General features: G+C 39.4%; 1 protein-coding gene across 4 annotated transcripts in view; it reads left to right on the top strand.

Moving 5' to 3' along the window:
• Positions 1 to 12,296, top strand: part of TMCC1 (transmembrane and coiled-coil domain family 1) — a 181,324-nt gene that overhangs the window by 138,023 nt on the left and 31,005 nt on the right. For all 4 annotated transcript variants that reach the window (XM_075550065.1, XM_075550064.1, XM_075550067.1 and 1 more), the window contains one exon: positions 3,807 to 4,741. In XM_075550065.1, coding sequence (XP_075406180.1) covers positions 3,807 to 4,741 — 935 coding nt within the window. The remainder of the gene's footprint in view (positions 1 to 3,806; positions 4,742 to 12,296) is intronic.

The following is a 12,296-nucleotide window of genomic DNA, read 5'->3' as shown; positions in this document are numbered from 1 at the left end:
TTTCCAATATTGCTTGCAAAGTTTTTTCTCTTTCACATTTGGAATTTAGTTGTCTGAAATAGAGATCCAATTTTACCTATGGATAACCTAATTTGCCAACAAAGACTATTGATTAAAAAGCCACATCTCAGTGGGTATATTTCACAATGCCTAGCTTAGACCACAAGTTTCCAAACTTCTTTAACCCACTACCCCCTTTTCAGGAAAAACAAACAAAACATAAGCAACACAAACTCCTTGCCATTGAGTTGATGCCAACTCATAGTGATCCTTTTAGGACAGAGTCCCTGTGAGTTTCCAAGCTGTCACTGTTTATAGGAGTGGAAAGCCCTGTCATTCTCCTTCAGAAGTACTGGTGATTTTGAACTGTGGACCTTGCAGATCTCAGCCCAAGGCATAACCACTACCACCAGGGCGCCTCGATAGCCACAATCCAGTTTAAAGTATAGGTATCTGCTTTTGCATTCCCATCTCCACCTCTCCCTCCCCCAGATTGTTCAAGTGCCCTTCAGGAGGTGGCAACACTGACTTAGACAAACTCTTTTTGCGCTAAGAATTCATGTTTGGAGTGTAGCGAGACCTGTAGCTTTCTTCCCCCTTCTTTCCTCTCTTCTCCCCTCCATTGTAAGGATAATGCCATACAAAATTAGGAGGAGTTACTGAGTAATACAGTGACTCAGAGTTTCTGGTGTTACGCTACCTTCCTGTGAAAGTTCTGGGAAATTTCTTGGGAAGCCCAGGACAGTGAGCTATACTCTTAAAGGCATGTTATAAATAATGAAGAGCCTTGGAAAGATTTTTAAAAGTAAGATAAGATTAAAGACACTAGTTGATTTTTTTTTTTTTTGCTCTAGTTGATATTTTGTAAATAATTACATTGAGTTTAGGGGTTTGGGTTTTGTTTTTGTTTGGTTTTTTTTTTTTTTTCGTTTTTAGAAATGTGATCAAACCTAAATTCTAGTCCCTAAGTCAGTCTTTTTACTAGTATGATTAATGTGCTGATGCTCCCCCACTCCCAGTCATAGTTAATTTGTTAAATGTCAATACCTAATCACTTCTTTAGATTGTATGTAAATTGATATTCAAATTGAGTAGCAAAAAACTTGAGAAAAACTAGAGCATGTATATAAGCTTATAATCTTGAATCTAGTGGTGTTCATCATATTTGCCTTTTTATACTGAATTAGATTCAGAGTAATTGAACATAGGTACATAATTAGAATCATATACCAACTACCGGGTTTGTTTTGGAGAATACCAAGCACCTTAAACATTCCAATTCCTTTTGTGTCTGAGCTTGGCACTGGGCTTTGGGGGTGAAGCCAAGCACAGACTTTGCTGTTAAACAGTTGCATTTGAATCCCAGTTCTACCTCTTAACTTAGTATTGTGAAGCAGAGCAAATTGATTAACCCTATTTGTGAAGAATGAATAATAAAATACGTTATCTCAGGCGAATGGGAGGACTGGAGAATAATGTGAATCAGAATCGGTTTGCTGGCATTGAATTTGGTTTCGAGTGCCTAACACCAGGTAGCTTCTCAAATGGGTCCTCCCACACACTGCTGTTCCCTGCCCATTCCCCCAGGAGCAAAACTAAACAAAATGGAGAGGTGGGAGAACAAAGCAGTTTGAGATCTCAGGTTCTACAGTGGGTAATTTATTAAGAATTTATCTTTTGATTTTTTCTAAATATACAACTTTTTCATTTGTTATTCTGGGAAGAGTATTATTTTCTGTTACTGCTCAGCAGAGTAACTCTAAAGCCTTTGTGCGGGCCCCACTCTTATTCACTACTACAGTCCACATTTTGGCGCACTAGATTGAAGGTTGTTTTTTAAAACTAAAAATGCACTCTGGTAGTCAGCAGTTGTGCCTCTTCTTTATTCCTCTTTTAAAAATCATTTTATTGGGTGTGTGTACAACTCTTATTGTCACAATCCATATATCCATCCATTGTGTCAAGCACACCTCTATATTTGTGGCTATCATCATTCTCAAAACATTTGCTTCTACTTGAGCCCTATTGAAGGTTTTTTTGTTTGTCTTTTCCTGAAATGAGAATCCTGACCCTGTCCAATAAGTGTTATAGTTAAGCTTCCAAATGTGAAACCAATCAAAAAAGCAAACTTACTGCCATTGAGATGTTTCTGACTCATAGCAACCCTATAACTTGACTTTCTCCAACTCCTTTAAATAATTGGTCACCCATACAATGAATGAAAGGATAGTAATTAGTGTGTATGCTATAGAGTCTCTTTCCTGATACAAACCTTATTATAGCTCTTACTGCCCCTACCCTTGAGTATTTAAGTGATCTTGCTAAGTTTATCACAGCTACTTATGATTTGGGATTATTATTTAACTCTGTAAGAATATGCCTCTTCCATGCACAGCAGTGCAGTAGGGATCTGGAAACACAGGGAATCTAGGACGGATGAACCCCTCAGGACCAGTGGTGAGAGTGGCAACACCAGGAGGGAAAGGAGTGTAGAAAGGGGGAACCGATCTCATGGATCTATATGTAACCTCCTCTCTGGGGGATGGGCAACAGGAAAGTGAGTGAGGGGAGACGCCAGGCAGTGTAAGATAAGATAAAATAATAATTTATAAGTTATTAAGGGTTCGTGAGGGAGGGAGGAGTGGGGAGGGAGGGGAAGTGAAAAAAGGAAAATGAGCTGATTCCAGGAACCCAAGTGGAAGGCGAATTTTGAGAATGACGAGGGCAATGAATGTATAAGGGTGCTTTACTCAATTGATGTATGTATGGATTATGATAAGAGTTGTATGAGCCCTTAATAAAATGATTTTTAATGTTTTGTTTAGCCAGTAGGAAGTACCTATTCTTGTCAACATTTTGTTGTTGTTAGGCTTCGACTCATAATGACCCTGCGTACAACAGAATCACTGTGTAATCCCGTACCATCCTCACAATGGTTGTTATGTTTGAGCCCATTGTTACAGTAACTGTGTTGATCCATCTCCTTGATGGTCTACTTTTTGTTGACCCTCTACCAAGCAAGTGTCCTTCTCTAGGGACTAGTCTCCCATAATAGCATGTCCAAAGTACATGCGATGAAGTCTTGCCACCCTCACTTCTAAAGAGTGTTCTGGCTCTACTTCTTTCAAAGCAGAATCCCTTTGTTCTTCTGGCAATGTACAAGATAACTTTAAATATTCTTCACCAGCACCATACATCAGATATTCAAATATACCAATTCTTCTGCCATCTTCCTCATTCATTGTCCAATTTTCATATGCATACGAGGTGATTGAAAATATCCAGCCTTTAGTCAGGCACACCTTAATCTCAAGGTGACCTTCTTGCTCTTTAACACTATAAACATTTTAGTATGACCAGAAGCTAAGGATGGACCAGAATGAGTGTCCTTTAAATCCCAAAATGATGTTATATTATTAAATTGAAATACACATGCACTTAGTTTTACAAGAATGTGCTTCTAAACAAAAGTATGTATAAAGAACGTTTGTGAATTAATTCATGTTTTAACCCACCAGGAAAGCTTCGCTATTTAAAGAAATACTGTGGTGGGCCCTCTAGTAAAAAGAATACTTTCCATGTGCATAATGTGCAATTTTTTCAATCTTTAGCTTAAAAGCAAAGTATATATGCATGAGAATAGTCTCCAAGAGGGATACAGAGTTTGTACAGAACAGGAGGAATTGCAGGTCAGATAGCGTTGCTAAGATCTGATTATGTACGTTTTTAAGTCCATTTTCGTCCATTGATTAAGGAGAGAGGTGTTCTTGGAATCTTTCTAATATCCACTTTTTCTTTTATGCTAGATCGAGCGGTTAGAAGTAAGCAGCCTTGCCCAAACTTCCAGTGCAGTGGCCTCTAGCACCGATGGCAGCATTCACACAGACTCGGTGGATGGAATACCAGACCCTCAGCGCACAAAGGCTGCTATTGCCCACCTGCAGCAGAAGATACTGAAGCTCACAGAACAAATCAAGATTGCCCAAACAGCCCGGGATGACAACGTTGCTGAGTACTTAAAGCTTGCCAACAGCGCAGATAAGCAGCAAGCTGCCCGCATCAAGCAGGTCTTTGAGAAGAAGAATCAGAAGTCTGCCCAAACCATCCTCCAGCTACAAAAGAAACTTGAGCATTACCACCGGAAGCTCCGGGAAGTAGAGCAGAATGGGATCCCTAGGCAGCCAAAGGATGTCTTCAGGGACATGCACCAGGGTCTAAAGGATGTGGGAGCCAAAGTGACTGGCTTCAGTGAGGGTGTGGTGGACAGTGTCAAAGGTGGACTTTCCAGCTTCTCCCAGGCCACCCATTCAGCAGCAGGAGCTGTAGTCTCAAAGCCCAGAGAGATTGCCTCGTTGATTCGGAACAAGTTTGGTAGTGCAGACAACATCTCTAACCTGAAGGACTCTTTGGAGGAAGGGCAAGTGGAAGATGGGGGGAAGACTTTGGGAGTGATTTCGAACTTTCAGTCAAGCCCCAAGTACGGCAGCGAGGAAGATTGTTCTAGTGCCACATCAGGCTCCGTGGGAGCCAACAGCACCACTGGAGGCCTGGCTATAGGAGCATCCAGCTCCAGGACCAACACCCTCGACATGCAGAGCTCAGGATTTGATGCACTTCTCCATGAGATCCAGGAGATTCGGGAAGCCCAAGCCAGACTAGAGGAGTCCTTTGAGACACTCAAGGAGCATTATCAGAGGGACTATTCCTTAATAATGCAGGCCTTACAGGAGGAGCGATATAGGTAAGTAATATGGATTTAAAAGCCTGAATTATTTGTTTGGGTTTCTCAGTTTCAGAATGAGAGAGAGGAATGTCTTTTGCTGGAGAGCTCAGAGTACTTTAGATGTGTCATATGAGAGCTGCATTATTTCTCATGCCGAAGGGAGTGAGGCACAGCAAATTTAATTGACTTCCAAGATCACACACTGGTCATGCATTTAGTAAGAGAATAGAGCCTAGTTCTGGTCTTAATTCTACTTTAGGACTTTCAAATGAAATCCAAGCTCTTTGAGGCATTCTACAGAATACAATCTGCAGAATTATAATATCTAAAAAACTTACAGCAACCCCATAGGACTGGGTAGAACTACCCCTATGGGTTTCCAAGCCTCTAATTCTTTACGGGAGTAGAAAGCCTCGTGGGACAGCTGGTGGTTTCAAACTGTTTGCCTTGTGATTAGCAGGCCAACATGTAACCACAACGCCACCAGGGTTCTCATAATTTAATGTCATTTAGCATAATTAATATAAACCATTACTGCCTATGACTACATTGCATTAAAAAAAGATCTGTAGGGTTACAAGGACGGTAACCTGGGTGCAGTATAACACCGATGAAACACACATCATCCCTCTAGTTCCTGAATGCTTCCTCTCCCCCCCACCCCACCCCCGCTACCATGACTCAGTTCTACCTTACAAATCTGGGTAGACTGGAGTACACTTTGGTACAGATAAGAGCTCTCGACACATGGAAGTCAGGACAGATAAAACTCTCCGGAACAATAGTGGGAGTAGCATTATCATGAGAATAGCGGGAAGGTGGTGGAGGGGAGCTGCACACAGGGGGGAACCCATCACAAGATTGGATATATAACACCCCCTCCCAAGGGAGGAGAGGAGTAACAGAAATGTGGGTGAAGGGAGATAATGGACAGTGTAAGACACGAAATAGCAACAATAGTATATAATTGATCAAGGATTCACAAGGGTAGGAGAAAGAGGGGGAATAAAAGAGGAGCTGATTCCAAGGGCTCAACTAGGAAAAAAATGTTTTGGAAATGTTGATGGCAACATATGTACAAGGGTGCTTCATACAATTGAATGATGGATTGTTAGAAGATTTTTAAAGAGCCCCCAATAAAATGATTAATAAAAATTAAAAATAAAGATCTATAATCCTCTGACCTGTATAAAAATCAAATCCCCACTAAATTATAATGAACCCTGCAGATATTTAGCCCTTGGCACTTAGGTATAAGAAAGATTAAACTAGAAATAAGCTTATGTGAGCATATCTGTCAACTTTATTGTGGATTGGCAAACATTTTGGATGGTAATTGGAAAATTCTCAAAAAGATTAGATTTTTTTAATTTTATGTGCTAACGGTAAAAACTAGTTTCTTTTTATATTCTACTCTGTAGTATTCATATTAGGCCACTTCATCTGTTCTTTTCCCTTGTTCTCTTTACATACAGAATACTCATTCACATCCAAACTCTGTTACAGAAGCAGGTTAAGGGCCAGTCCAGTCCTGTAGGAGCTGTAAATCAGGATAGGCTTTAAAGTGGCGGCCTTAGTTCTAGTCCTAGCCCAACTGTGGAAGAATAGTTGTTCTGTGCTGTTTGGGATTAAACAATAGCCTTTACCTCTTTAAAATAAAATTAAAAATCTCTTTCACCTCTTTTTGTTTGTTTTAATTTTTTATTAATAATCTTTTTATTGGGGTTCATATAACTCTTATCACAAGCCATACATACATCAATTGAGCAAAGCACCCTTATACATTCGTTGCCCTCGTCATTCTCATTCACCTCTTTTTCTAAAAAAAAATGTTTTATTAGGGGCTCATACAACTCTTATCATAATCCAGACATACATCATTTGTGTAAAGCACATCTGTACATTCTTTGCCATCATCATTTTCAAAATATTTGCTCTCCACTTAAGCCCTTGGTATCAGGTCCTTTTTTTTTTCCCCTCCCTCCCGGCTCCCCCCTCCCTCATGAGCCCTTGATAATTTTATAAATTATTATTTTTTCATATGGTTTTTGTTTTTAAATGTACTTTTAATGAGATGATCTCAGGGCCTTTATAAGAAATAAGCTGTTCGGCTGGTTTTGATAGGAGTTACAGCAGCAATCTGTCTCATTTTTCAGATGGTGAAAATGCTAGCCAATAATTTGGTCTTGTCTCTTCTTTTTCAAGCTTCTGTCCTTCAATTCTAATGTAAGACTTCAAGTGTGGGGGGGGGTGGAAAGAGAATGAAAATGTAGGAGAGAGAGATAAACTTCTAACAGCAGATGTATTACCCTGTGTCAGTGTTTCATATATTCTCTATTACACTGAGCAGATGAGCTCTAAAGCTCAACTTGTGATTTAACAAATTCAAATAGACTCTAAAAGTAAAAACACTGGGGCCAGTGTACCATACTAATCCTCAGTCACAGGCTCAAATTCTAGTTCAACCATGTACTAACCTTGAAAGGCAGGCATGTTCCGTAACTTGTTTTCCTCATCTCTACCATAGAGGATTAATATTCCTTGAGGTTATCGCGACACTTAGATGGAGTGATTTATGTAAGCCATACAGCTCCGTGCTTGACCTCAGAGTGCTGCAGTGGCTACTTGTAGCGCTCCTCTGAACATGGAAACCTAGTCGCTAAAACTATTTCTTTTGAGTGGCTAGCAAAAAAAAAAAGTTTTTAAATTGTTCCAGAGCTTAAAATTTATGCAGAGCTTGTTATGTCTTCAAGTTAGATGTAGGACAGTGTGAAAAAATTATAGGGGGCCAAAAAACAAATCTCCCAAAGCCTATCTTTGTATCCATTTAAAATGTATCAATTACAGGGCAGAACTTAAACTCTTCACTATCGATCACTATTAGAAGAATCAACTCTAATCCACTTAATGGGCAATATACACAATTACACTTTCAGGTCTCTACAGTAGGTAGGTGGCTAATTTTATGAAGTGGAGAATGAATTTTCAGAAAGAGAAGTCAAAAGCCTAAGGACGGGAGAACCCAACATATGTCATCTGACTTGGTATCTTCAGCTTTAGAATGTCCTTTCCTTTTTTAAAAAAACAAAAACATGTTTTCCAAGAACCAAATCAAAAGACCAAACAACTACCATCTAGTCAATGCTGACTTACAGCGTCCCTGTAGGACAGGGTAGACCTGCCCTTGTGAGTTTAAGTGGTAAAGTTGGGATTCAAAATCAATTTTCACATGAGGACAACACTGTTTTACTCAGCTATTTTTATTGCACCAGTAATTCCCTGAATAGACGAGTTAAACTTTTAAAGAATTTCTCTCCATTAATAAGTTTTTGCATAGCATATATAATATTTATCTTAATTTTTAAGACTGTTTCACATAGTAAATGTTTTCATTAATAGAAAAGTGTTCTTTGAGGCACCAAAACTTTTAACATCTGAAGCATTTATGGGAAATGCCACTGTTGTCTTTTAACCAAGGGTCTTGAACCTAATTTGGTTCATGGAAATAACTTGGGTAAGCTACAGTAAACCCAGTAGTGTTTTGGTTTTGGCATAGGATCTCAAACTTACTTGGCTTACTGACCCCCCTTTACAGGAAAAAAAATCAAGCACCCCCTTGTATTTAAAAACTTTTATACAATAATCCCATATTGCAGGATAAAGTATAGGTATCTGCTTTTGCAGGTCCCCATCCCAACCCGCCCCTGGGATCATTACAGCACACACCCAGGGGGACATTATGACCCACTTTGGGAAACACTGGCTTAGAGCTACATTCTCAGGTGGTTCTTGTCAGTTCCTACGGAGTCACTTCCTACTCATGGTGGTCCTTTGTGCAAAGCTGAGTTGAGCTCAAGAGGGTGACAAGGCTGTGATCTTTCCAAAACAGATTGCCGGGTCGATTTCTGTAGGTCCTTATGGGTGAGTTTAGCGAGCAGTCAAACACTGAACCTGCTCTCTGGGTGAGCAAGGTGAGCACCTCTGTAGGAAATTGTCGTGGGCAGCTTGCCTGTTTTTAGTTCTTTGTCTCTTTTATTTAAGTTCGTTGCTTGGTGCGTCCCTCTTTTCCATGCCTGCTCCACAATTAGTGGTGAGCTACCTACAGTAGGCTCTCTTAAATAATTGCTTTTTCTTCTCTGATGTAGACTTTTTTTTACCCCCATGAAGGAAGCAGTCTAGGAGTGAACTTTTAAGGGACTCTTCTGTGACCAAATCTCCAGTATGCATGCATGACTGCTGTAATACATTTTTGTCCATTTTCTGTGCTTTAGATTATTTTACCAGTATTTTACCAGAGGGAGGCCATACACACTGTTGTTGTTTGTTATTTAATGATGATGACAGTGACACTACCCCTAACAGCATTTACTAAACTCATGTGTATAATGCTGAATATTTCCCATATATGTCACTATCTTGTATGTTATGGCTATTCCTCACAATAAGTCTGCACATGGGTTGTACTATATTCATTCTACAGATTAGGAAATTGAGGCCCAGTGGAATTTTTTTAATTTGCCAAGGTTCACTAAGTTAATTGGTAAAGCTGGAATTCAAAATCAATTTTCATGAAAACATCCTATTTTTAGCCCAACCATGAAATCTACATGGTTGAAAGATTAGTTCTAAGAAGTATTGATTACATTGACAATGGATTTGGGGGTCTTTCTCAGGTTGAAGTATAGTGTGTGTTTCACTAAAAATTTATTGATGAAAAAATTTATTGATGATTTTTAACATTTCATAATTTTTTATGAATATGTAAGCACTGAAAAGTTTTTTTCAAGCAAGTACAGCATTGTAGGTAATGGGTAAAACCTTAATAAGAAGACTCCCATTCTCCCCTAGTCATTTCCTCTTTTCAAAATCCATTCCTAGTAATGTCACTAACATGTTTATACTTCCCACTGTGCATGCCCCAGTGAGTATTACCAAGTCAGAGTATTTCCTCAAGACCAGTCATTGCTCAGGAATGACCAGAAGCATTTGGAAGCCTGTGGCATATATGCCTCCCTCTTCACCCACAATATTGTGCAATTGCTGGCTGATACTTCTCCAGCACCCACATGTACTGAGTGTGCTCTTCGCGTTTTGCTAGCCAAGAAAGCCATTGTGCTAGAACTTGAATCTGAACTCTGTCTCAACCTTTGATTAATGACCAAGTATTTAGCTTTTGAGTTTTGCATGTATTTTAAGGGATTGGCAACAAGGTTTAGAATTCTTGTCATAGTGATTGAATGTGTGACTTAAGATTCCTGTTCAGTTAGTCTCTTCACCCAGTTTTCATTTAGCACCGATTTATTAGTGGCAACTGGGTCAGTAGAAAGGGCCCTCAGAGATCTAGTGTGATCTATTCTACAGAAGAGTACTCTGAGGCGGAGAATGGTGCCATGGTAGCTACATAGTAAAAAGGTTTAATGCAATTTAATTTGCTGTTAAAAACTGAGAATCACTTCTTTTTCCTTAGCTGATGTGACATAGTAGTGTTCGTGAGCTGATAGCAGTTAAAAACTCAGCTATGGCAAATCTCATTGGAAATAGAACTACAAAAACTTTGATCGACTGTGTTCCAGTGTCTTTTTGTCATTTTTTCATTAAGGCATCCGCTATCAGCTAATGCCGGTATAAAGCCGTGTCATGTAAGGCAGGCTGAAAACCTTCCTGGTTGGCGAGCGAACACTAGTGCCATTTGAAAGCTGCTATTTTAAGAGGATTGCTGTCTTTCGGAAATAAGAAACTGAGAATGTTTGTATTAAGCCCGGGGATATTTTAAATTGCACTAAGTCATAACAGCAAAAATACAGAATGAGGTGGCCACCATAAGCAACCATCTAATTACAGTAGAACAGTCAGTGAGTAGACTAGACCCATTAGGCACGGTCCATTGGAAATATAACCAAACAAATGGTTGTTAAAGTATGACTCTCCTTTATGTTGCTATCACTGGACATTAGACAGACATAGTTTTTTTAGTCCCATTATTTCAGGTGTTATTCCTGTTTGTCCATTGAAAATTGAGCTGAGAGTCTCCAAAGGAAATGTGAACTAAGTTTGGACAATATATTTGCAAAAGAAACAACATCTTGGTTCAACCTAGCTCTTCATTTATAAGAAGGAAAATCCCAATTAGGAGATCCCTTTTGAAGAATAAAACCTTCTATGAAAGATTTGGAGGTGAGCTCTTCCCAATTTAAAGAGGTGTTGATGAAAGGAAAGGAGGTAGAAAATACACTGGAATTATAAAGCTTGAATTGCTTACCAGTTCTGAGTTAATTAGCTTTGATAGTCTAGCTCTCTGCCATCAAGTCAGTTTTGACTCATGAGTACAGGCTATAATTCATCGGACCCTCAGTTTCTACCTCTGTAAAAATAAGGTAATATCTACGGTACAGGGTTCAGATTATTAACTGAATGTATGTGAAAGCACCTTGTATGTTGCTTGGTTTAGAGCAGAAACTTAATAAATGCTGCCTTCCTCCCCACTTTTCTACAAGGTGAGAGGGTAATCTTTATCCATGTTTCTGGAGAAGTCCCCAGTCTGAGGTGTGTTAGGATATGAGAAAGTTGGTACCAAATCTCCAAATTGCCCAGAAAGTTGTTTAGGTTTTATTTGTTCCCTATATGGCATGGGCATCTGCTGTTTCTGATCTTTAAGACAGTGTACTTCTTATCTTTTTTTATTATTAATCATTTAATTGGGGGCTCTTACAAATCTTATAACAATCCCTCACTCAGTTGTATTAAGCACACTTGTATATATGTTTTTAAATTTTTTCCCTCAGCAGCAACATCATATGCTACAAAGCACAGAATAGTCTGCAACATGCTGCAAGAATAAACATTTTTTAAATCATTTTATTGGAGGCTCATACAACTCTTAATACAATCCATACATCCATCCATTGTGTCAAGCACATTTGCACATTTGTTACCATCAACATTTCCAAAATATTTTCTTTCTACTTGAGCCCTTGGTGTCAGCTCCGCTTTTCCCCCTCCTCTCCTCATGAATCCTTGATCAAGTATATATTATTGTTGTTATTTTATGTTTTACACTGTCCGTTGTCTCCCTTCACCCACATTTCTGTTATTCATTTCTCTGGGGGGTAAGCTATATATCCAACCTTGTGGTTGGGTCTCCCCTTTCTCCACCTTCCCCGCTGTACTGCCAATCTTGAAAGTTTCTGTACCTTTTTTCCTTTACACCTGAAGGCTTGCTTTTTCAGTTTTTCCTAACCCTTTTTTCAGGCTTCAACCCGGATGAGGCAGCAAAAGGTAAAGAGGGAAAGCCTGTTTTCCTAATTCAGCCTGGAATCTATTCAAGTACCCACCACATACCCTACTCCAGCTCTGTCTCTGTATTCAGGTCAAAGATTGGCAAAAAGTTGCCCCATTTGAGAAATAGTAGTCTGTACCCATAACTGCCGTTTTGGCATCCGTCCTGGGATCTAGTTCTCCCTGTTTCTCTCCCTACCTGCTCTACATGTTTGTTTCAGCCATGCTATCCTAGTGACCTGTTACCCAACTAGAGGAGTACCAAGGACTCTCTTAGATGGCTCCAAATTGGTGAGGC

Source organism: Tenrec ecaudatus, chromosome 5 (genome assembly GCF_050624435.1).
Source record: "Tenrec ecaudatus isolate mTenEca1 chromosome 5, mTenEca1.hap1, whole genome shotgun sequence".
Lineage (NCBI taxonomy): Eukaryota > Metazoa > Chordata > Mammalia > Afrosoricida > Tenrecidae > Tenrec > Tenrec ecaudatus.
Note: the sequence above shows the minus strand (reverse complement) of the source record. Positions and strands in the feature narration are given on the sequence as shown.